We start from the raw sequence: 25,467 nt of genomic DNA on the forward strand, positions 1-25,467 counted from the left end.
TTTGCATCTATAAACGCTCTGTCATCACCAACTCTTATTACTCCAGTTTAACTATTAATTTGGATTAAATTACCCCTAGTTTTATTACTTAGTCGAAAGTTCTTGACAACAAAACAAATCTCTTAAATATATGGAGCATTCCATGGCAACTCAGCGTCTTATTACATATTGCAATCCTTATTCATCTGATATTTTTTTTTATAATTTTTGAAAAAAGCATCAATAATTTCTTAAAATTTTTTAAACTATCATTCATGAAATGCAAATTTTCGACTTTTTTTTTTTTTTTTTTTTTTATAGTCATAATATTATATAATCAGATGATATTGAAACTTTAATAATTTATTTGTTACACATTTTTTACTTAACTGTCTTTTTTTGCGGTTACAGCCCGCCGCTTTTAAAACTTTTTAAATTTTCCCGCCAAAAAGATGAAAAATTAAAAAATTATCAGAACGCGGGTAAAGTAGAATTCTTACCACCAAATGCTTCAAGCGCCATCTGCTGTGTAGTTGAACCTTTAACTTATCGATAAAAAAGAAACAATCTTATAAACTAATCATAACAAGACAAGTATCAAAATTGAAATATAAATGTAAACAAATATAAAATTAAGTTTATTAATATGATGTCCGAAGAAAAAATAAATCCGTAAGTTGATTGTTTGTTACTTCAATAAATTTCTCCTATTGATTAAACAAATTAAATTTTATGCATGTTCTCAGAGGTTAGAATTACTTTTTCTCATTACAAGATTAAACATTTTTTTATATTTAGGATGACAGAAAAGCCGGATGAAATTATTCCAATTGTTTCTAATAATAAAATGCAAGAGGTAACAGAAGATGCGGAGAAAAAAAAGTTAAGCACTGAAGGAAATGGCGATAAATCAAACCGGCTCGTCAGCGTCAATAGTAATGGCAATGCTATTGCTAATGTTACTAATGATGCTAACAACATCAATTGTTACTGGTAACTTGAATTTTAATTTTTTTAGCATTAATAAGCATCAATTGTTGTCTAGACATTTAATTGCTAAAAATGTAATTTTTTTCTAGTGGAAAAGATCGAAATTTGACCATTGCTGAACTTTTATGTGCTGGCTGCTCAAAGTGGTTTCACGAGTCTTGTGTCAGCTATCAATTAGGCAAATTGGTTCCCTTCATGATGAATTACGTGTTCATGTGTAAAAATTGTTCATCGAGTGGTATCGAAAGTTTTAAAAAAATTCAAGCCCGTAAGTAATTAATCATTATTTTTTAACACCAGCAATAATATTTTTAGTCGTAATTTTTTCAATTAAAATCGTTATTTTTCCTCAAGTCAATAATAAATATCTGATCGTTTTTTTTATCAAATAATTTGTTATTAAAAAGTTGAAGAAAAAATTTCACTTATGAAAATTTACAAATAAACTATGAATACAATTTTTTAAGAACATCTTCATAAATTGGTTGATGAAAAAAAAATAAAAAATTGTAAGTTAGCTTCAGGATTATATTGATTTTCTTATGAAAATTCCTTCATGATTTATATTTATTTTTTCACACTTTAAATATTCAAATCATAAAAATTAATTAAATTATCAAATGTTACTATTGTGGAAATGTGAAGAATTTACAATTTTTAAATCCTGAAATACAAAAACAAAAATTCGTTTAAAGTTGAAACAAATTTTTAAAATTTTAATTTAATTAACATATTAATCTATATATATATATATATATATATATATATATATATATATATATATATATATATATATATATATATATATATATATATATATATATATGTTGGAGGTGTGTGTCCCGATATTTTTCTTTGCAGCCAAAACTACGTATCGCAGACAAACAGTGATTGTATGTGGCAATAGGTACAAAGTCCCCATCGTGCACTATGGTGGTTGCGAGTCGATAGTTCTAAGGGTGTAAAAGATACGGGGATTGAAACATGTTAATTTTAGAAATGCGAGACTATCATTGGACTAAAATGGTCTGGATTATTCTAGAATTTTTGGAATGATCTAGAAAGCTTTAAATTTATGTATTTAGAAAGCTTCAAATATTCTAATCGGTCGAAAATATTCTGGATCATTTTATAAACTTTTAAAACATTCTAAAAAATTTGAATGTTAACTAAAATTTGAATAATAAATGTACTATTAAAAATAACCCAGCAAAGCGGATGTTTACAGCTAGTATGAGTATATTTTTTACGATCACAATTTACTAACTTTTATCCGCGGCTTCACTCGCGTTGAAGCCCTTAGATAAGTATCAAAGATCATTACATTCCAATAGAACTGAATTAATGTAATTCTAATTTTTTGACAAACAATTTTTTTGTCTTTCGTAAAAAATAATTTTTTTTTAATAGAAAGTGTCCTACGTTACTTCTAATACATCCAACAATATGTGTACAAAATTCCATCATGATCAGTTAAATAGTTTTTGCGTGAAAGCGTAATAAACAAACTTACATTCACATTTGTCATTAAATCTTAAATTACAAGTGAAATAAAAAAAATTTTGAGAGTATCAAATAAATAACAATTAACAAAGTTTATTAACGAAATAATAAAATTGAACAGGGTGTCTATTGTGGAGGGTTTTACCTCATAATTTATCGAAAGTACACAGAAAGAAAGAAAGATTATATCTTTATTGATTTTTTTTTTTGTTATTTTTGGGGAAAATTAATTTAATTTCATGTTGGGGTGGTTCTCAATGATAGATTAGTTCAGTAGGGGATTCTTTTATGTCAAGCGTAAATTTTTTAAATCAAGAAAATCTTAAGGAAGTTTGAAAATTTCTTGAATAAAGTTAAAATTTCTTGAACGAAGTTAAATTTTTTTAAGTCAAAAAAATTTCTTCTTGCTCCAAAATAACTTCGGTCTTCCTGGCAATTTTTTTGGTTCAAGAATTTTTTTTTTTCTGTGTAGTGATAAAAATTTTTCATGACGAGTAACTTTTTTCACAGAAATTTAATATGTTTACTTTTGATTTTGACTAAATATTGATGAATATCAAGCTGTTTCAATATGGGACATTTAAAATAACTAGAAAATATTTATTAAGCGTTTCCAACTGTTGAAAAAAATGATGAGCGATAAAAAGTAGCAGCTGAATAGATTAGTTATTGATGTATGCTAATTTTATTTTCAGAGTTTCCGCAAATGTGTGTAACAGCAATAGCTAATCTCTCGCAGCTTGCTCAAAGAGATCCTGAACAACGAATGTTATTCCATAAAGACAGAGATATAATACCATTCATCGAATGCAATTGGGAAAGTATGACAACAATGCCACGACGTGTAACTCAATCATGGCATGGAACGGTATGTATGATTAAGAATTTTTTATATTTTAACAATTAAAACAAAGATTATGATGTCATAAGTACTTAGTTAAATTATAATTGTATGATGAAACAGTAACTTTTAAAAAAATTTTATTTTTCAGATTCATAAAACATTATTGAAAGACATCGGTACACTTTTTACAATAGATGAAAATAATACAGATGGTCAATTATTCGGATTAACAACACCAGATTTAGTATTAATTAAGCCAAACTACGAGGCGATGATAAAAGGTGGACAGATCAAGATTACTGAGATGGGTGTCCAGCATATTGGTACGTTCAACTGAAAATCTATCAATACTGTAAAATTTATTATGATTTTTTCCATAACATTAATTTTATATCATAACTTGAATATCACAAAACTAGATTATATTACAAGTTCAATAAGCACTAAAATTGTCATTAAAAAAAATTATTTTTTTTAAACAACTTTACAGGTAGAATTTTTCTTTTTCTAAATTCTTTTATAAAAGTTAAAATGTAAAAAAAATCCTAAAAATTTTGGATATCTATCATTTTAATATCAACATTTTCATTACAATTAAATATTCATATATCTTATTAATTAATACATCAATATATTATATTACTAGCTGACCCGGTGAACTTCGTATCACCTACAAAAATTTTTTTTTTTACAAATTTTGATTTGTGATTTTTAACCTGTAAACTCTAATTTATTTTTGTCAACAACTAACACTGGTCGTATTGTAGACGGTTAAGTTGGTATTAAGTTATTAAATGAAACTTGTTGGTCATTTTAATATGTTTTATGTGTTTTATTTATATAATAAATGTATAACAAATTATAGAGCCTTTGGCGCGTAACCAAACGATCCGGGTTCGATTCCCGGTCTGGGCTGTCCGAATTACTTTTTCAGTTACCGAAAATTCCTACTGAGTAAAGGTCCTCCCCTTCCCCCTTTATCCTTTATTTCCCCCAGTTCCCAAAAATTTGTCTTTAATGACAAATTTAGCTATTACATATGGCTTTTATATATATATATATATATATATATATATATATATATATATATATATATATATATTTAATTCTATATATATATAAAAATCAATTGCTGTGCGTTAGTCTCGCTAAAACTCAAATACGGCTGGACCGATTTTCAAAATTTTTTTTTTTGTTTTGTTCGTTATAGTTCAGGGATGGTTTAGAAAAAAAAAAATTTTGGAATTTTGGAATTGAAAAAATTTCAGCTTAAAAAATAAAAAATTGTTAATTTTGTATCGAAATCGCTATTGTTACGCTTGAGCCTCAAGGTTGCAAGAGTATACAAAATTGTCCAATATGCAGGAAGATACGTACAAGTATACTTTGGGTATCTTTATATATATATATATATATATATATATATATATATATATATATATATATATATATATATATATATATATATATATATATAAAAGCCATATATAATAGCTAAATTTGTCATTAAAGACAAATTTTTGGGAACTGGGGAAATAAAAGATAAAGGGGGAAGGGGAGGACCTTTACTCAGTAGGAATTTTCGGTAACTGAAAAAGTAATTCGGACAGCCCAGACCGGGAATCGAACCCGGATCGTTTGGTTACGCGCCAAAGGCTCTATAATTTGTTATACATTTATTATATAAATAAAACACATAAAACATATTAAAATGACCAACAAGTTTCATTTAATAACTTAATACCAACTTAACCGTCTACAATACGACCAGTGTTAGTTGTTGACAAAAATAAATTAGAGTTTACAGGTTAAAAATCACAAATCAAAATTTGTAAAAAAAAAAATTTTTGTAGGTGATACGAAGTTCACCGGGTCAGCTAGTTTATATATATATATATATATATATATATATATATATATATATATATATAAAGATACCCAAAGTATACTTGTACGTATCTTCCTGTATATTGGACAATTTTGTATACTCTTGCAACCTTGAGGCTCAAGCGTAACAATAGCGATTTCGATACAAAATTAACAATTTTTTATTTTTTAAGCTGAAATTTTTTTCAATTCCAAAATTCCAAAATTTTTTTTTCTAAACCATCCCTGAACTATAACGAACAAAACAAAAAAAAATTTTGAAAATCGGTCCAGCCGTTTTTGAGTTTTAGCGAGACTAACGCACAGCAATTGATTTTTATATATATAAGATATGAATATAGCAAATTATTATATCGCATAACATAGATGACTAATAGTTCAAGATCTATTTATAATATATATTAACTCATGTATAAAGACGGTACGTTGTTGATTACTTTGAGATAAAAAAAATTAATATTATTTTCATGAATTTACAGAATTGATTTAAACAAAAATTTCGTTATAGTATGAGATTCAAATCGAATTCAACAATTAAAAAATAGTAAATTCTTACATTTTAATAATTAAAATCATTGTAATATATTATTCATTTATACAACTTGATTTTATTTTATTGTTTAACATGTAGGAAATGCAGGCTCAGAACGTACTTTTTTATACTGTCGATCGAACTTCAAACAAGAAGCTAATGTATACAAAAAATTATTATGTTGGATTAAAATTATTATAGCAAGTGAGAGTTATCATTATCGAAGCTTATCGTTTAAGTGTATATTAATTATTTGTTAAATGGTATAATAACTTTTTGTACACTTAAGTTTTTTTCAAGTTTAACCGACAGCATTATGAAAATTGGTAGGTTGTGAGCTGACATATACCATCGTGTATATTATTTTGTATTTATTTATAGCATTTATCGTTAAGAAGTAAATTGCATTGATGAAATTAAATATAAGTTGTCGCCACTTAATTAATCCAATTAATCATTTTTCTGACACAGACACATCATTATGTCCCTGCAGAGTATAATTTACTAACGTAATAAATAAAACTTTCAGCACCCGTAACACCTGGAATACGTGGTCGTAATGCCAAGCGTAAATTACCTGGAGAAGGTAGTGGAGCTGGTCCGGGAAAAAAAGGTCGAGGATCTGATTTATCTACTCCAAAGCTACCAGCCCACGGATACCCACTGGAGCATCCCTTTAATAAGGACGGGTATAGGTACATCTTAGCCGAACCAGACCCCCACGCACCATTTCGTCAAGTAATAACCCAAATTACTAATTGCTAAATTTTTTTAAACCTTTGATTAAAAATATTGTTCTTGTTAATTTTTTTTTTTTTTTTTTTTTTCTAATTCCATAGAATGGAATAATACAATTAATTTTATTTAATAGGAGTTTGATGAAAGCAGTGATTGGGCTGGAAAACCAATTCCCGGCTGGCTATATCGAGCACTAAGTCCCAGTATTGTCTTGTTGGCTCTTCATGATCGAGCACCACAAATGAAAATTTCAGAAGATCGCTTAGCTGCAACCGGGGACAAAGGTTACTGCATGGTAAGAAGTACGCATTCTGTCAGTCGTGGTACTTGGTATTGGGAAGCAACTATTGAAGAAATGCCCGAAGGATCAGCTACGAGGTTGGGTTGGGGACAAGAATATGCTAATCTGCAGGCTCCTCTTGGCTATGACAAATTTGGTTATTCTTGGAGATCAAGGTATGTTTTTAAAGTGATGATGAACAATTTAAAAAACTTAGTAATTGTTTGAAATTTTTGGCCGTAAACAATCGAAATATTGAGTTTTTTAAATAATTTGTGAAATCCAAAAATGCACTTTTATAGTAAGATTATTTAAAATTTTCAAAATTTATTTCAAACAATTAAAATTGTTTTTTAAGTTAATCAAAAATAGAATAGTTAAAAATATTAAAATTTTAGTTTTTAATTATTTTGAGGAAAAATTCTTAGATTTCTTAAAATTTTTCTTATAAAAAAATACATTTTAAGATGGATAAAAAAAACTCAATTTATTAATCGAAGAAATGTTGTGAAAAGATTAAGAAAAAAAAATATCAGTTTTAAAAGTACTCAAAGTAATAAGAAATGCAATAATACTGAAAATATCAAGTCTTAAAATTTAGCAGTAACTACACGGAACGAATAAGGTGATACTGGATATCATCCCAGATTATACTCAGTGATATCTGTGGTGAAAAAAAATTTTTAGATAGTAGCTAGTATAATCCAGATTATACTGCGTGATATCTGGACTATACCTATTGTAATCTAGATTATACTGGCTACTATATAGATTGTACTAGCTACTATCTGAAATTTTTTTTTTACTCAGTATAATTCCGATTCTTTCAAATCGGATAATTTTGTAAATATTTAATCACGTTTTTTTTTTTTTTTTTTTTTCGTAAAAAGTCGATTATAGTTTTCATTTGTTTATCATCATAAATATAACGACAATACTTTTGATAACATTCACAAAACGGAATCATTATTCAAAATAATGAAAGTACTTCTGAACATGCCATTGATGAACATTTAAAAATCTAGAGAGACAGTAACTATCATAACAAATGAAAATTTTAATAATATTTTCTGGTGATTTAAGTCGTAGATCAGATTAAAATTTGTTTTTAACATGTTAAAAGTCAAATTGATTCATAAATTAATTAATATCATTAAATTCATAGATTTAAGTATTAAAACATTTCAACCAATACCAATACAAGCAACCGAAAAATTTTAATTTCAAAATTCCTCTCATCTACAAATAATTATAAAATTTTTATGAATTCTAAACTTTTATCATTAATTCTTAAGCTGCAGTTGACGTAGACAGATTTGTTGATTATAATATCTCTATGTTAAAACTTAAAAATAACAATCATTGCATAAACATATTTTTTAATATTATTTGCCTTTATCACTGAAAATAAATATTATAGGCCAGATTTATACACAATACAATTCTACGTTACTAACGTTTAATTAGCGAGAAGTCATGTTCAGAATAATAGCCACATTTTAAAATTATTTATTCGATATTACGATAATGATAACTCTACAATAGGTATAATCAATTTTTTGTTTTATAGAAAAGGTACAAGATTTCATGAAAGCCGTGGAAAGCATTACAGTTCAGGATATGGCGAAGGAGATACTTTGGGTTTTTTAATTGTTTTGCCAGATACATATGACGCGTCTCATATACCTAATCCTTACAAAGACAGAGTGAGTTTACTGTAATGTTATATATTGATAACATCTAATTGATTTATCATTATTTAAACAATTTTTTTTAACCAGCCCCTTGTAAAATTCAAAAGTCACTTATATTATGAAGAAAAAGATCAAGTTCCAGAAGCATTAAAAGCTCTCAAGCCACTTCATGGAAGTAAAATTGTTTTTTACAAAAACGGTGAGTGTCAAGGCGACGCTTTTATTGACATGTATAGAGGGGCTTATTATCCGACTTTATCGATACATAAAAATGCAACGGTATCTGTGAACTTTGGGCCTAATTTTAAGTGTGCACCTTCAAATGTTAATTTCCGAGGGGTAATTATTGTCTATTTATTTATTAAACTTCAGTTTTATGAGTTAGAAAAATTTTTTAATTTTACTTTCAGATGTGTGATAAAGCTGAAGAAACAATGATTGAACAGTCAATGGCCGACATGCTTTACTTGAATGAAAATGATGGAAAATTGAGACTAGATACCTTCACATTATGACATTAATGAATTTTTTATTTCAGTTTTATTTGTTTTTCTATTATTACTAGTGTATAAGTACACCGAACAAGAATTATTAAAAAATAGATTCACTCATGTAATGAGCTTGTAATTCGTCGCTACTCATTTTTCATTACTTGAAAGATGAATAAATAATCAAATTGAAATTTAAATATTTATTATCAAAACTTTAGTGTGATTTTTCAACGTGGATTTAACTGTAATCTTCTACCATTGAAGAAAGTATAATTTAAACAATGAAAAAAATTTTAAAGTCTAAAAAGTTTTAAAAATCTAAAAAAAATTTTTTAAATTATAACTCCTATGATATTTATATTGGTATTTGAAAAACTAATTGTTTCAACATATAAAAGTTCTTTCCATGCAAATATAAATCTACAAAATTTTGATTTTTTATTGGTCAGCTTTGATAAGTATTGCCAGAGAAGAATTTGAGAATGCCATTTTGTTGTAAGAAACAATAAATCATTCTGCTTCATTACTCATTAATATCCTAAACATATAATATACAGCGAAAAAAATCAGAAACCATGTTCTCTACAAATAACTATAACTTTTTATATGTAATAAAAAAAGATTTGATAATGATATAAAGTATTTTCAAACTGTTAACCAGAGTTATTGACTCATTCAATATAACATAACACATCTTTGAAAATCATAAATATTTTTAATCAGTAGCAGCGTATAATATTATATCTTATTTCTTCGCTGATGAAACGAAATTTTTTTCATATCTAAATTCTAAAACTGAGTTTAAATATTTAAAATTAATCGAATAATTCAAGATTATTAACACATGCATCAATTCTCTCTGAGATTAAATTAAGTAAATTATTCTCAGTCAGTAAAAGTGAAATATATATTATTATTAGTTTGATAAAACGCTATTGGCGCCTTTTATCGTTCCGAGCAACTCCAAAAAAATTTTCCTGTATAAGATGTAAATGATTAATTGACCGAAGATTTCAAAACTAAAAAGTGCCGTTCGGGAGCCGAAATGGAAGTAGATTTCTTCTTTAGATTTAATAATTTTTCCCATATCATGGATTAATAAAAAAAAAAAAAAAAAATTTGAATATATCTTAAATTGTATTAGTAATTTCAACATAATATATGCCTACTGGGGACCCGCCATGTAAAAGAAAGGGAACGCGTCCGATTACATAGTACCTCATGAATCGTGCGGAAATCTGTGTAATGACAGACTGTCTTAAAAAAAAAAAAAAAACTATTTAATCTAATAGAAACGACTGCAAGAGAAAAATTTCATTAAACTATAACGTAAGATACATGATTTCTGGCTAAATTATAACAGTGATGGATGCAAATTAAAGCTTATTAAAAAAGCTTTAAGATGGAGTTGACAGATTTTTTATAAATTTTTTTAATCAAAAGTTATATAAGAAATAATGAGTAAAAGTTTGAATTTTCATCATTTTCACAACTATAAAATGTTATAACTCGTGAATTAATTGACTGATTGAGCTCAAATTTGAACTTGACCTTCGTATTCATCTGAAGATTAAGTATGTTGAGTTTGGAAAAGATCCATTATGAATTAAAGACGCTATCATCCGGACAAGCCGCGTTATATCACATATATACATACATACATAAAATTTTGAACTGTATGTATTTTCTGAACCAGCTCGATGAACTGAGTCAGGAAATAATAAAATTTTTCAAAAGTTCCACCATGAGGACAAATGCAATAGTTACATTTCTATGAAATTTGCTAAAAATACGTGTATATTATAATAGTAATGACAAATAAAAGTGCATGTCTTTTATTGAATCCATAATTTTAATATGTACAGCGGCCGAAGTTTAATAATTTTGTACTTAATTATTTACCAAATCCTCCTTTACACGCTGGACTAGGTGCGATAACTTTATTACTCTCTTCCCATTGAGAAGGAGTTTTTGCCTTGAAAAATAAAAAAAAGCAAGAAAATGTCTTTTAGTAAGTACACTTGTACAATTAAATTATAATTTTTGATAAACAGAATAAAATAATACTTACGACTATTGACAAAGCGTGAATACTTTCTTCCAATTCAGTTTTCAACAAATCATTAACCATTCGATGACGCTGGAAAATAATTTTTAATATTATTAAGCATGACATTTTGCCATATTACACTTTGATAGTTACCTTAATTAAAGGTACATCTTTGAATTTATCTGAGACCACTACTACTTTGAAATGAGATTCTGAATCTTTAGGTACATTGTGCATAGCTGACTCATTAATAATTTCCAAATGTGATGGTTCTAGATCTTTTTCTAATTTTTTTTTCATTGAATTTTCAACCGGTCGGTTTGATGTACTCATATTGTTTTTGATATTTTGATGGATGCTACCTAAAACTTGTAAAATTTTTTTTATTAATCGCTTTGATTATACTTTTTTTGCTAAATGAGATAATCTAATGATAAAAATAAAAATTATACATCTGATCATTTTTCTTTTTTATATTAAAAATAAATTTTAACTAGAAAAATATTTTTGAAAATTTTCATTCTTAGTTTTTTTTTTACCATTAGCAATTTTTTATTTTCTTTATAATAGTATATTTGTAAAATAAAAACGTAAAAATTTCAAAATAGCTGTCGATTATAGTGTTAGTTTTTTTTTCTAAAAATCTTCAATTCTACTTTATATATTATTAAAAAAATAACTTGAAGCAATCAAAGATATATAATATCGAATTACTTATATTAAAAAAAATAGTTATCAATGTTTATAGAGCCAAAAAAACTTTCAACCACTGTCAATTTTATTTTGATATACAATGAGTAAACTTTTAAGAGCAAGTAATAAAACAAATATTTTATATAATTAATATTGAATAGAGTTACTTTTATTTTGAAAGTTAACTTTTCTAAGCATCTGAGGTTAACAAATAATATGAAATATGAATATGATGTTCGGCACTACAGATGGTTGTGAATGAAGGAAAGTAGAGTGAATTACCACGGTTATAAATTACCTCCTACAAAAATTATGTTGGCAGCAGTTGTAATTTAAAACTAAACTACTGGCTATCCATTTTAATGAATTAAAATAATTATTTAACAATTTATCGGTAGGCCGTACATAGGTATTTAATTCATTTTTCAGAAATTTTATTTTTCTTACTTATTTAATTTTTGAAAAAATTTTTTAATCGAGTATTATAAAACTTTCGCAATAGTTAACCATAAGTTCTTTTTCGAAACTTTATTTTATGTGATTGAACAATAAAATTTCTGAAAATACATTTTAATTATGACTTAGTCTTCACAATTGCTGATATATGATTTCCTATTTTATGATGAAATTATCTCAATCAGAAAAATCGACTTAAAATGATTGAACAATATTAAAAGGATTAGGGAATTTATCCCTTGAATAGAAATAAATTTTTAAAAGATGAATTCCAAGTTTCCAAAATTTTAAAAGAAGCTAACAATATGTTACCGATAAATTTATTAATGCAAGCTTCAACTCCAAACGATAATGCAACACAAAATTTACAAACCAGTGATGTGGAAAGTATTGAAATAATAGACATCCTTATTGTACTATTGCCACCTGAAGAGAACAATAACTTTACAATCAACCCTTTTTGTTCCTATGCGATTCGAGGAGATATTCTTGATTTTTCTACTCCGGTTGAACTGGTCCAAATCTCCTCAGAATCCACTGATGATAACATCACTTGAATTAATTACGAATACTTACAAAAAAACCGTTGAATCTGATAAAAAATTATTCATAGAAGATGTTTCAAATTTTGAAAGTGATAAAAGTAGAGCCCTAACACCACCAGTCTCAAAAAAATCTAATAGACGAAAATAAAATTAATTATTTTGACTGATTCTCCGATGAAAAAACAATTAGAAGATAAAAAAAATAAAATGAAGGATAAGAAAAAATCACAAGAGAAGCCAGTTAAAGGTATTAACAAAAAAAAGTTAAACTGCCCGATAATGTCAATGAAAAATTCCAAACAATAAGTAAATCAGCAGAAGAACCTAAAAAGAATTCAAGGAAACGAAAAACTTCCACTGGTTCGACGGATAAATCTCAAATATTGCCTAAAAAACGCGAATTAGTTAAAAAACAGAAAGTTTAAATATTCAAAATTACCAATATTTAATATTATTTGCTGCTAAAATTTCAATAAAAAGATTAATTTCAAATTTTCATTAAATTTTAACAATATAATTCGAAATTTCTATTTTTTAAAATAAAATTAATACTGACCGGTCAAACTCATTATTTCTATAACTCCTCAAATATTTTTATTTATCTTTATACTTATATTTTTAAGTCATTGCATCTAGTTCTTTAGATGTCAAAGAATTGAATAAAGTCTTTTTATTATTCGAAAATGATAATTTTAATATGTTTTTAAGTTCACTTCTTAGGTGACCGGGGTGACCCCTCACTCCCCTCTACATATGTCGGCTTAGTTTTTAGCGATTTTCAATTGACATAAATTCTTTTTCAATTTAAGAAGCTTTAAAATTAATTGAAAAATGTATTTTTACAAATTTTTATGATTATTATTGTAAAGTCCACCGTGAAATGGAATAATTTGAAAAATTAAAATAAAAATATTTCAAAACGTTAATTTTTATGCAAAAAAAAACATATGACCATAAAATTAAACAATTATTGAAAAATGTGCTATTAACTTGTGTAGTTTAAAGATTGAATAACTGTAAATTATATTTTAATTGTATAGAAATAATTATAAATGTCGCGCATTAATTTCAAAAAAATACGATGCGAGCTTTGTCAAAAAAATTCTCACAAGTTGGTAAGAGTAAAGTTTGTTTTACCACTGGTATACATTGTGTGACATGCTGAAAGTACTCAGAGGTTAGATGTTAGTAAACAACAACAAAAACACAAAATTAAATTCTACTTAATACTATTTATATCATTTTTTTATATTAAATTTAAAACCGTAATCTATAAAATTCATTATAATGTATCGAAGAAATGTTAAACAGAAATCAAAATTATCTAAAAAAGTGACTGAATATAAAATTAATGTTAACACAAAAGTAAAAAGTTTATCAGATTCATCAGCAACGTCATTTGAAGTAAAATGTAATAAAATAAATAATAAAACAACAGATGATAAATTAAAATCAATATTAAATAATGACAAAAACAATTCAATTGTTAAAAATAATAATTTTTTGTCTGAAAGTGATACAGATTCCGAAAATATAATACAGACGCGTAACCAATTAGCTGTTAAAGATGAGGTACTTAGTACAAATTGTTCACAATTAAAAAAAATAATAATGAATAAAACTCATGAGTTGTTTGATAAAAACAATGACTTATATCATAAAACTGATACAATACTCAAAAACTGCAACCAGCTTGTCAAGAATAATAATAATAATAAAAATTTATTATTGTCACCTCGAAAAACACGATCACGTACTTTCTCTAAAAATGTATTAACTAGCTGTGACAATTCATTTAATTTATCTAATATCGGTGTACCGATATCGTGTTCAACATTTACTAATTATGATTTGCCTAGTACATCATCAAAAAACACAATAGCACCCACCCGAACTTTAGCCGCAACACCAACAAACATAACACCACAAGTAAATTCTGCCAATAAAATAAATTCAAAGCCATCAATTATAAATATTCAGAACTGTAATTATTTATTAAATAAACAAAATTCAAATGAATTAAATACAATAATTGACCAACAAACAATGGAATTAACTCCCGTTCAAGGTAATTGTATTTTAAGTAACACAAACAATGATAAACTTTCCACAAATAAATTATCAGATATTAATCGTTTTTCAATGGACGTAAATACTTCACTGGATAATATTTATCGCAATAGTCCTGATAATGAAGATGATAATAATGATAAAAATGTAAAGCACGGACAAACTAAAATGACAGTAATCAATGAAGAAAATGAAGATGGATTAATTATTGATAATAGTATTGAAAATAAAGTAAATAAATTGTCAACAAGTGATAAAGAGAGCAATGATCATGAAGACGCTGTTGAAGGTACGCCAGAATTAACTCAAAGAAGTCACCTGCTTATCCGAAGAAATATTTCCCAACTGCTTACACCAAAAAATAATTATTTAATTAATAACAAAGAAAATCGTGAAGATAAAGATAGAAACAGTAACCAGTTGGAGAGTACTATCATTCTGGATGATTTAACTCTCAATAAGAATCATAAAATTTCTAAAAAAGGAACAATAATAATTGATGAAACTTCTGAGGACTCTGGTAATGACAGTGATGCTGATAGAAATAAACTTATTATGGAAATAGTTAAGAAAAAATTAAGTATAGGGAAACGAAGATTGTTTACGCAGCAGAGTAGTCCAGTTGCTTTATCCTCGATAAGTCCCATGTCCAGTGGATTGAGTCCGATGCTGAGTCCCAAGAAAAAAAAATGGGTGAAGAGAAGAAGAATCAGAAAAAGTGTCACCATTGCACCTACAGTTTGCACCAGATCTCAATCTAGTATTAATAGTAGTAATAGTAACAGTTTTAATTTAAAAAGAGCTTTGGCGTCTAGTTCTACTCAACCAAATTTACAAGTTCAACAGGAGGAAAGGATTGAAAATAATAATGACGAGAAAAACAAACAAAATGACAAAAAAGATAAGAGAAAGAGAATTATAAAAAGTAAGAAGATTGTAAATACTAAAACAAAACGAACTAATTTATTGAGCCTAGTTAGTCAAAAAGCTAGTCAAAGAGTAGTTTGCAGTGATGACAGTCCCAGGAGATCAAGTGTATTCATGGAAAATAAAAGACTCGTTAGAAAAAGCCGTATTCACAACAAATCTATCATTATTGTTGCTACAGGCCTGTGCAATGGGTAAGATTTTTTTATTTATTATTATAAAATTAATTTAATTGATTTACTTACTGATTTTTTTGCAGTGATAAAGACATTGTGAAAGCGGCAATAAAAAAATTGGCAGTGCCAAATTGGAGTCAACTGTAACTAAAAAAACAACTCATGTTGTTACCACTGGAGTTCGTACTATTAATTTACTAAGAGGTATAATAAGAGGATGCTGGCTGATATCATTCGAATGGGTTAAAAATCAATTGAAGCTTCCAGCTGGCTTCCTCTTGATGAATATGAAATTCAACATTTCTCTAAAGTTCTCAGAGTAATTTTATTTTTTTATAATGATTATTATTTATTTCTTATTTTTTTTTTTATTTTATTTTAATAAATTGTTTTTTCTACAGGAAAATCGGAGAGACAGAGAAATTTTTGGGAATTCTTACGTTCCCGAATTATTTACAACCTGTGGTTTGATACATATTCAGAATAACACTACTCCACCTCGAGATTTATTAAAGGAATTAATAAAAACAGCTGGAGGACAGACTATCGATGATCCTAAGAAAGCTAAAATAACAATTGGGCCCACTGGGACCAAGGAACTTTGGGTGTTAGATTCAATTACTACCGGTGAATTGCAACCCACTGATCAATACAAAAGATAGTTTTTGAAAAAATCTTTTTGCTTGAAGTGTACTATAGCACTCATTACTCATTATATATATATTATATTATTGTATTACATACATATAAATTGTGTTAAAATCTATATTAAACGTTTATAGAAAAAAAATCATCAACAAAAATTCTATTTATAACTTAATTTTAAAACTTATTTAAATAAAGATATAAGATCATGGCTGATCAAGAATAGAAAATTCGCTGTCACTTCGGAAGTCGATCCAGTTAGCATGAGTTAGCAATCAACTAGTTGATGTTCAATGTCAACTTCACGTAAACTTCGCGTCAACTGTTGCAAATGCAACAGTTTCACAGAACTTGACTTAACGTATATCATTATTGTATACCGTACGATTTATTTAAAATTAAAAAAAAAACTGTTTTGAACAAATCAGACTACACCAGGATCACTTACTTGAGAGTTTTAATTCGTAGACCAGTTTAAAACAAAAATAATCTATAGTTGTATTCGAAATTTCTGTCGCTGAAATTGATTGATGCAGAGGGTAGAACAAAAAATGTTTTTAAAATTGTATACAACAATTTTTTTAGTACAATTGAAGTGAGTTAGAAGATATGAAGTTTTTTTTTCAAATATAAAAAATTATAATTTTTTCAAATACTATATATATGTATTAAACTATATATATTAATTAAACCAGATTAGGTTTGATTACCAATTTAGTCAGCTAAATAGTAAAATATTACTTAAAAAAAATAGAAAAATTTTTGCTGCTTATTTTATTAAACTAAAATTTCAGCACGAAAAAAATAAACTCCATCATGTTTCTATTTTATCAAATCCATAAGAAATTCTTATTTTTTAAAAGCGATAATTTTTTAAAGGAATTTGAGATAGCGATAAGAAATGGTTTAATATTCTCAAAATTATGCTTATATACTTATTCTTGGTAACAATTTGCAAAAAAATATATTTTGATTTTTTATGGTTTATAAATAAAGAAATTTTTATTTTAAATAAAAAAAAATGCCTTTAGAAAAATTTTTTTACAACATATTATTTTATTTTTAATAAATTAAAAGAAAATAAAAAGTTTTAATTTTTGAAAAAATTTTTTTCTGATAATTTTTTGATTTTTAATAGTCGAAAATCGATGAAATCACAATTTAAAACAAATATCTGAAAGAAATAAATACGCTTCTTTTAGAATTTTAATAATAATTTAAAAAAACTAGCATATTGAAAAAAATTGAATTTTTAAAACCAGATGATTTAGTACAGAATGACATTGCAATTTGATAATTTTAAACAATAACTGTAGGACACCGATATTCCCAGCTTTAGAATGTCATCAAATTTAGCTGTCACTTCACAATTTTTTAATTTTATTTAATAAATAAATTATAGCAAAAAAATGGATTTGTAGAAATTTTAATAAATCGAAAATGCAATTTTTTTAAATAATTTTTTAGAACAAATTTTTTTGTCAAAGAAAATTAAAAATTGTCAAGTGACAGCTAACTTTAATGTCATAGCTTTATAAATCGTTATTTGAACTTCCGCGCGCAAATTTTATTCATAAACAGCACCACCATTATCTTTCTAGAAATACTCTCTATCCATAACAAAAATGTTGACCTTAATTTGTCGTAGCATCGCTCCGGTAAGAGCCGAAGATACGCGAAGTGTCTCCTTCCTTTCACTAGTCACTAGTCGGAGAGTTTCTAGTTTCTATATTCTATACTATACTTCTGTCATAATTATTATGTTTATTATTATTTTTTTTTTTATTACAATGAATATACCTAAATTCTTGCTCCAAAAAAATATATCAGTAAATAAAACTGCATAATCGTAGATACAAAATGAAAAAAATGAACTAACGTCAGTAAAATTATAATTATCATTAAAAATTGGTTGGTTGAACCTGCTCGAACCCCTAAATAAAATCACAATTGCAAAAAAATATCCACAATATATATTTTTACACACACACACACACACATATATATATATATATAGTGAAATATACGTATACTTGAATATACACTGAAACTGAACTGATCGTTTACTAAACGTCGAAGGCTTGCCTCAATTGCTTGTTTGTGATGATCAGATTGTGTGTGTATGATATACAAAAAAAATGGGTGAGATCGTGTCTTAATTTTCATCGAACAATATCATTACAGTCGTCATTATTATCTTTATTAACTTGTTATCGCAACCATGATCATAATCATCAGTATCGTCAGTGAAATTTGCAACTTCTGACGTAGACATAGGGTATAGACCATACATATACAATATAAAATATATTAAATAAAAAAAAAAAAATAAAAAAGTACTGAGATAACTTTCTCAGCTGGTATAATGTTCCTTGAATATTTTTCAAGCTATCAAAAAACTGTCCAATATTTTCATTCGATGATTATAAATATTTGTCACATACGTTAATTGAATAATTATAATTATTCATCATCATCATCAACCTTAGGTGATAATAATTACGAGCTACTTGGAGTTGATACTTTTCTAACAGGTAATAAAAAATTATATTTTATTGTACATCTATCAATATAAATATAAATCATTTTACTCTATCTTTTAATCGCAGATTTCGTTGCATCCAAAATTAATTCTCTCAGCTCAATATAGTATAAAACATATAACATATTACTTTAGATTTATGAATATAACGTCACATATTTTTAGATAATTAATTTACGAAATCTGTAATTAATTGATTAGTTGTATGTTATGATTTGCAAATTTTTTTAATACATATATATTAATATATTTATATAATTTTATATATATATATATATATATATATATATATATATATATATATATATATATATATATATATATTGATGCTTATAAATTTATAATGAAATGTGGTCCTCGATTAGAGGCTTTCACAGAAATAGCAATGAAGGAGACGAGCAAAGAGTATATTTTGCAGTGGTCCGGCCATGCAGCAAGTATCACCGAGAGATTCAGTGGTTTATTAGCTAAACAAGCACTTGTGGATGTTACTTTGATTTGTCAAAAACAAAAACTACGTGTACATAAACTAGTACTAGCTTCATGTAGTCTTTATTTTGAGGTATATTTCATTTTACTTAAATGATCACAATTGAGGAGCTGAAGTTCAAAAGGTTACTTTTCTCTAAACTATTGGAGAATTTTTGGATGAATCTCATCGACATGTAAATAGTATTAAAATCAACAGATATCTATTTGGTTTTTAATTTTTAAGTAAATAAATTACTGCTTGAAAAATTTTTTTGAAATTTACATAAATAAATTTTTTTGATTTTCAGAAGTAGAATTTTGTTTTCGATGATTTATTTATTGAGAAAAATTTTAGAAAATTATTATCCACCTGTTGGTTTCACTTTCATCGATATTTAAGTGATATTGAAATCAGGAGATACTTTACCATTGTTTGCTTTTAGTTAAAGAATAAATTAGTTGCTAAAAAAATATTTAAAAAAACTTACCATCATAGCTCGTTGAAATTCCTATTTATACTTTGTTTTTTTCAGTTGAAGTTCTAAAAACTGTAAGATGTCTTTTTTTTTTTTTTTTTTTTTTTTCAACATCATGTATTGAATAGTTTCAATGAAAATTAATTTATCTGCGAAAATTTTTAAATAATTTTATATAATAATCTGGTTAGACTATTTTTATTCTTCAAACTAAATTTATGGTCCTCCTATGGCTAGATATGATGTCAACTTTTTATTTTTGAAGCATTTTTATCGTCAGACTAATTACTATACTTTTTACAAAATGATTTAGTAATTTTGGTGAATTTTTCGGAAAGTAATGTTAATTCAATTCTTTAAAATTCTTTCTCTTATGAAAACTTAACATTGTAGTTTTTTAATCCATGTGTATAATTGTAGCAGACATATGTCAATTCTTTTCAAATTTACGAATAAATATTCATTACAAAAATAATAATACAAAAATGCACCTGGAACTTTTTAAAAACTATTTTTGTGTGACTGAAAAACTTTTTAACCACCATTCTATTTAAAATTACTCAAAAATTTTCAAAAATTATTCGTCTGCTAATTTTACACTCATCTAAATTCTTGATTGTTTCAAAATTGAAAAAAAATACTTTTGAACTGCGGCTTCTCAATTTAATTTATTATTAATGCGAAAAAAAGGTAATAATTTGACTTATTAACTAATCAAATATTTGATTAAATTATACAATAACTGATAATTATTAATCATTCGTTTATTTAGGAAATGCTGGAGCAAGATTTAGGTCAAGAGCCAATAATATTATTGAAAGACTTGGACTTTGATATTCTTAAAGCAATGGTTGAATTTATGTATTGTGGTGAAACTACAATAGCTCATTGCCATTTAAAGCCATTGTTAGAAGCTGCCCATGTTTTTAAAGTAAGTAATAATTAATAAATTATGATTATTGAGGTTTTGATGTAATCAATTGATTAAACATAGCAGTATCAATTGTAATCCTGTCAGCATTTAATTAATTGGAGGCTAATTATTATATGTTGAAGGTACATTTCAGATAATATTTCAAAATTTTTTTATGATAATAGATATTTTTACATTCATTTTTCTTATTCACTGTAATATCTGGATTTGTATTCTTGGTTTGGAATCTTTAATCTATTTTTAGTCTTCCGTGGTGAGAAAATGAAATAACAAAAAGTGTGTTAATTATAACGAGATGAAATTAGAAATTTTAAATGTGATTTTTTAATTACAACAAATATTACTGGAGATGTAGAATAATAAATACAATAGTAAATATTTAATTGAAATGAAAATTTATCTGTGAGACATGTGACAGACTGAATAAGTAGAATTTTTATTTGGTAAAATCATTTATGACTTTCGGAAAGTTTCTCTTCTTTTTTCGCCTACAAAATGATGAAAATTTTCATTTTATGTTCATGCTTTGATTACGTAATTAATCAGTCTATTTTTATTAATATTATTAAAGTAGTTTTTTTAACTAATAGATTAGAATTAGTCGAAAATTTATCATGTTAATTTCTTGATGGACAAGTTCATCTTTATAAACTCATTATCCATTAAATCTATTAATAAATTAAACATCTACATATTACTTATTATATTAAAAATACTATGGCAATTTTTGAGATGTTCAACTCCACCGGTTTTTCAAATATTTATAAAAAATGTTTGAAACATGATATCATGATTCCTTTTCTTCTGAAGTTGTTCATGTTCTTTAAGAAAAAAAAATTAATATTAAACCACCTTAAAACATATTAATAACAAGCAAAACAAGTATACATCCTATTAATTTTTCAACTATAAAAAAAAATTTGTAAATTTTTAATGAAAGATTCGTAAATCCATAATGAGAAAGGACGAAATTAATTGAATTATTTTATTAACGATTTCTCAATTTTTCGTGGCCAAAAAACGGTTAAGTTACACATCTTAATAATTACCAGTGTTATATTATTACAATAACTCATATTATAATAAAAATATTTTCAGAGAATTTACTATCCGATACTTTCGATAATTAACAATTAATTATTACAGGTAAAAGATCTCGAGTCCATTGTTCAGTGTATGATGTCAACAAAAATTACATTGATGATACCGATAAATCATCAAATTTAGACCAAGATTCAAGCAACACAAATAATAGCTCAGTGACCCATAATTGTGTTCAAGTTAAGTTGAGCGGTAGAGAGCCAGTAGAGAAGCTATCATCACCAGCAACTGAACTATCCGACTGTAAAAATTCAAAACATAATCAACAAGTGGAACTAGAACATACGGTCATAGAATTAGAAGATACATTAATAGACTTAATCGATACATCTGTAGATAATAATGAACATGAAGCTACAATATTTTGCGATATTATTGAGGGTACAAACAAATTAGCCACACGATCAAATGAAAATAAGTCAGCAAATTTGTTTCAAGAGAACGTTAATAATTTAAACAACAAGAAACTAAATAATTATATCCATTGTGACAATCAAGCACTATTTATGGATAACAATAATTTAATATTGAACGATGTTTTATGCAATATTGATAATAATGAGAATAAAGATGAAACATGTTCACATAGCTGTAATAATAAGTTAGAAAATTTAGAGAGTAATTTAGATTTATCAGACCTCCCCAGTGAAGTCGGTGAGTGTTCAAAAGTTTATACGTACAAAAAGCGAAAATTAACAAATTCTAAAAAATTTTCATCTTTCTGTACATCAAATATGTTAATAAAATCAGATAAAATCGATTGTATCGATTTATCATGTGATACAGCACCTGTTACTTTGCCGTCCTTAGCTTTAGATATAAATGCAACTGATCGAGTTTGGAGTATGAATACGGATAATATTCATTATATAATAGGTAGCACATTAAATCAAACAAATGCATTGATAAGAGATCGGCAAAGGATTGTTTATGAAGAAATAGATACTGAAAGGACAATTATTCCTAATCACAAAAGTATACGCCAGATCAAAGAGTTGTTTTCTGTAGACAATGATAATATTTCTATGGGACAGATGCCAATACTACGACGCAGTGTTCGTCTTAATCAGTTAGAAACTGATGATTCTATGAATAATAATAGCGAAGAAACACAAAAGGTTAAGGATAAGCATGTTGAATTTAAAAGCTTGAGTAAATCATTAACTAAAGCTAAACGTACAAAAGAATTGTCAAATAATGGAAGAGTCTCTGATGAAAATAGTGTTTCGAAAAAAAGTGTAAATAATCCACGTCCAAGAAATAATACAAAACTTACATCTAAAAATGCTGGTAGTTCACGTTGTCTAGCTAAAATGAAAGACGACAAGTCAAAAAATAAAATAAAAAATAGCAAGATTACAAAAGTTGAACCTCTAGATACTGATGGGTATCCTCCAATTAAATTAAATACAATAGCATCAGTGGAACGTGCATTATGGGGTGATATGTCGGATGTTATTGAAAATCACGATGGTGCAACTAAAATACCTGAATACTCAATGAGTAAAGAAATACCATTTGCTGTAGGGTTATTGCCACTTCATGCAGCATTAGAAAGAATGCAAGCAATGCCTGATTATCAGCCACGCAAAACAAGATCATCTTTTGCTACATCTATGAAACATGATTCAAATAATTTAAATTTTAAACGTAAAGCTCCTGGTGCTGCCAGTGGAACTGGTGCTACTAATGATACTGAATACGATTCTATTTATAATAAAAAACAATGTAGCCAAGAACAAATGGATGATAATTCATCAAACACTTTTTGTCATATTAAAATTCAAACGTCTTCCCAGTGTTATCAAAGTTGCGATAATTCCGTGATGGATCAATTAATTACTATTGGGTCGAATTTTCATAAGCGATGACAAAATTGTATTATTCGTAAAAAAAAATTATTTATGGTGTATACATATATAAATATATTATTTTTTAAACTTTAAAAAATATTTGTAAAAATATGTATTATAAAAAAACAAAGTTGAAATTTTAGAGAGACAAAAGTTTAAATGTCATTTACTGAAGAAATTAAAAAAATTTTTTTGTTTTATAACTTATATTTTTGTAATTATATTAGGAAACTTAAATAATGATAATTGTAAAATTTTTTTGTAAATGACATTCTATAGAATTTTTAATTTGTCAAATTCAAAATTTTCTATTTATTTTTTACATTAAAAATTTAAAAACTTTTTGGTAGTTACACATAAAAGTTTTTAATTAAAAACAAAAAAAAAATTGAAAATTGAATGGAAAAACTTATTATAAATACTGTATTAAATAAATTTGTAAATTTTTTACCCTTCTTAAAATTTTAAAAATATTTGTGAAAAAATTTTGAGTACAATAAAATATTTATAGTTTTAATATTTAAATTCAGCAATTATTGAAATATATATTATATACTTATATAGATATACATATAAATTACGCTCAAGTAAGTTCTATAACGTTTGTTTCATTCTATTGAAATTGTTATATGTCGAAGATTATAATATTAATAATAAATCATATAAGCTGTTTATGCTGAAAGTAATGTTACAATACCTAATTTTTACGTAATTTTTTTATTTAAAAGATATAAAAAATAAAAAATTGAATATTCAAAAAGTGATACATTTTTTTCTAATTGTTGTATCACTTTTTAAGACATCAATATTTTAATTCAAATGATTATTTAATGTAATTTTTTGCTCTGAAAATTTTTAACTATTATAATTTTTTTATGATGTAATTTCGCTCTATAATCTATTCCATAATATGTCTTAATTGTCATTAGTTAAGTAGTTTCTAAACATATACCGATTGTATTTTTCAAACTTTTATGACTGATTTAAACATACGACATATTTCGCTCAACAATATTGTTAGTAAAAAAAATATTGATTCTCAATTTATCAATAATAAGAAAATGTAGTATAAACAATGGTAATTATTTAAAGTTGAGAGCATCCCAGATTTTGCTTTAAAACAAAAATATTAATTATAGCAATTTTTTAACAAAAATTTTGTAAAACAGATTTTATTTATTCTTCACGAATTTTCTCCTTATTGAATAGTTTATTGAAATTAGAAGAATTAAAAAAATAATTACTATTGTTATACTAAATGCGATAGATATGTAAAAATTCAATTTCAATCTTTTAAATAATCAATTCTCATCTTAAATGCACCAAAAAATATAATAATTTATAAAAACGCTGACTTTTGGATTCTTTGACTAAAAATTCTGTATAGGATCCCACTTACAAATTAATACCATTCTTGAATCAATTTCAGTAGTCTTTGCTTATGGGGTTATATCCACTTGTAAGTTCGAAAAAATGTATTTTTTTGTTAATTTTTTCTGGAGAGGCTTTTTATTGAATATATACATAAAATATATGAACATTTAGTGAATTTAACGTATTCTAAGAATTTATATTTTATTAATAAAAATA

General features: G+C 25.9%; 4 protein-coding genes across 12 annotated transcripts; 3 read left to right on the top strand and 1 right to left on the bottom strand.

The window, feature by feature from the left end:
• The first annotated feature begins 495 nt into the window (after positions 1 to 495).
• On the top strand, positions 496 to 9,595 carry Ash2 (set1/Ash2 histone methyltransferase complex subunit ASH2). Of its 2 annotated transcripts, XM_074240342.1 has the most exons (10): positions 496 to 651; positions 778 to 972; positions 1,059 to 1,237; positions 3,168 to 3,340; positions 3,465 to 3,639; positions 6,265 to 6,473; positions 6,607 to 6,929; positions 8,324 to 8,459; positions 8,535 to 8,786; positions 8,858 to 9,595. In XM_074240342.1, exons 1-10 carry the CDS (start codon positions 626 to 628, stop codon positions 8,960 to 8,962), a joined length of 1,773 nt encoding a protein of 590 aa, XP_074096443.1. In that variant the 5' UTR covers positions 496 to 625; the 3' UTR covers positions 8,963 to 9,595. The 2 variants fall into 2 exon arrangements, with proteins under 2 accessions (XP_074096443.1, XP_074096444.1); XM_074240343.1 differs by lacking the exons at positions 496 to 651; positions 778 to 972; positions 1,059 to 1,237; positions 3,168 to 3,340; positions 3,465 to 3,639 and adding an exon at positions 5,888 to 6,061.
• Positions 9,596 to 10,736: 1,141 nt separating this feature from the next.
• On the bottom strand, positions 10,737 to 16,059 carry LOC141525744 (bolA-like protein DDB_G0274169). 8 transcript variants are annotated; one of them, XM_074240350.1, is made up of 4 exons: positions 15,925 to 16,059; positions 11,142 to 11,356; positions 11,010 to 11,078; positions 10,737 to 10,913 (listed from the first exon to the last, which is right to left on the bottom strand). In XM_074240350.1, exons 2-4 carry the CDS (start codon positions 11,319 to 11,321, stop codon positions 10,833 to 10,835), a joined length of 330 nt encoding a protein of 109 aa, XP_074096451.1. In that variant the 5' UTR covers positions 11,322 to 11,356; positions 15,925 to 16,059; the 3' UTR covers positions 10,737 to 10,832. The 8 variants fall into 8 exon arrangements, with proteins under 8 accessions (XP_074096451.1, XP_074096453.1, XP_074096452.1 ...); XM_074240352.1 differs by lacking the exon at positions 15,925 to 16,059 and adding an exon at positions 14,418 to 14,557 and having other exon boundaries at positions 11,142 to 11,350; XM_074240351.1 differs by lacking the exon at positions 15,925 to 16,059 and adding an exon at positions 14,440 to 14,556.
• Positions 13,850 to 17,373, top strand: LOC141525741 (uncharacterized). Its single transcript, XM_074240341.1, is given in 5 exon segments — positions 13,850 to 15,873; positions 15,939 to 15,961; positions 15,964 to 16,101; positions 16,104 to 16,174; positions 16,257 to 17,373. Coding segments are annotated over 5 exon segments (2,397 nt in total). The 5' UTR covers positions 13,850 to 13,969; the 3' UTR covers positions 16,518 to 17,373.
• A 964-nt stretch (positions 17,374 to 18,337) lies between these two features.
• On the top strand, positions 18,338 to 24,306 carry LOC141525809 (uncharacterized). Its single transcript, XM_074240448.1, is given in 5 exon segments — positions 18,338 to 19,034; positions 19,410 to 19,604; positions 20,762 to 20,920; positions 22,070 to 22,123; positions 22,126 to 24,306. Coding segments are annotated over 4 exon segments (2,160 nt in total). The 5' UTR covers positions 18,338 to 19,034; positions 19,410 to 19,427; the 3' UTR covers positions 23,896 to 24,306.
• Positions 24,307 to 25,467: the final 1,161 nt, after the last annotated feature.

Source organism: Cotesia typhae, unplaced genomic scaffold (genome assembly GCF_013202065.1).
Source record: "Cotesia typhae breed Kobodo isofemale line unplaced genomic scaffold, CoteBio_Ctyphae contig_27, whole genome shotgun sequence".
Lineage (NCBI taxonomy): Eukaryota > Metazoa > Arthropoda > Insecta > Hymenoptera > Braconidae > Cotesia > Cotesia typhae.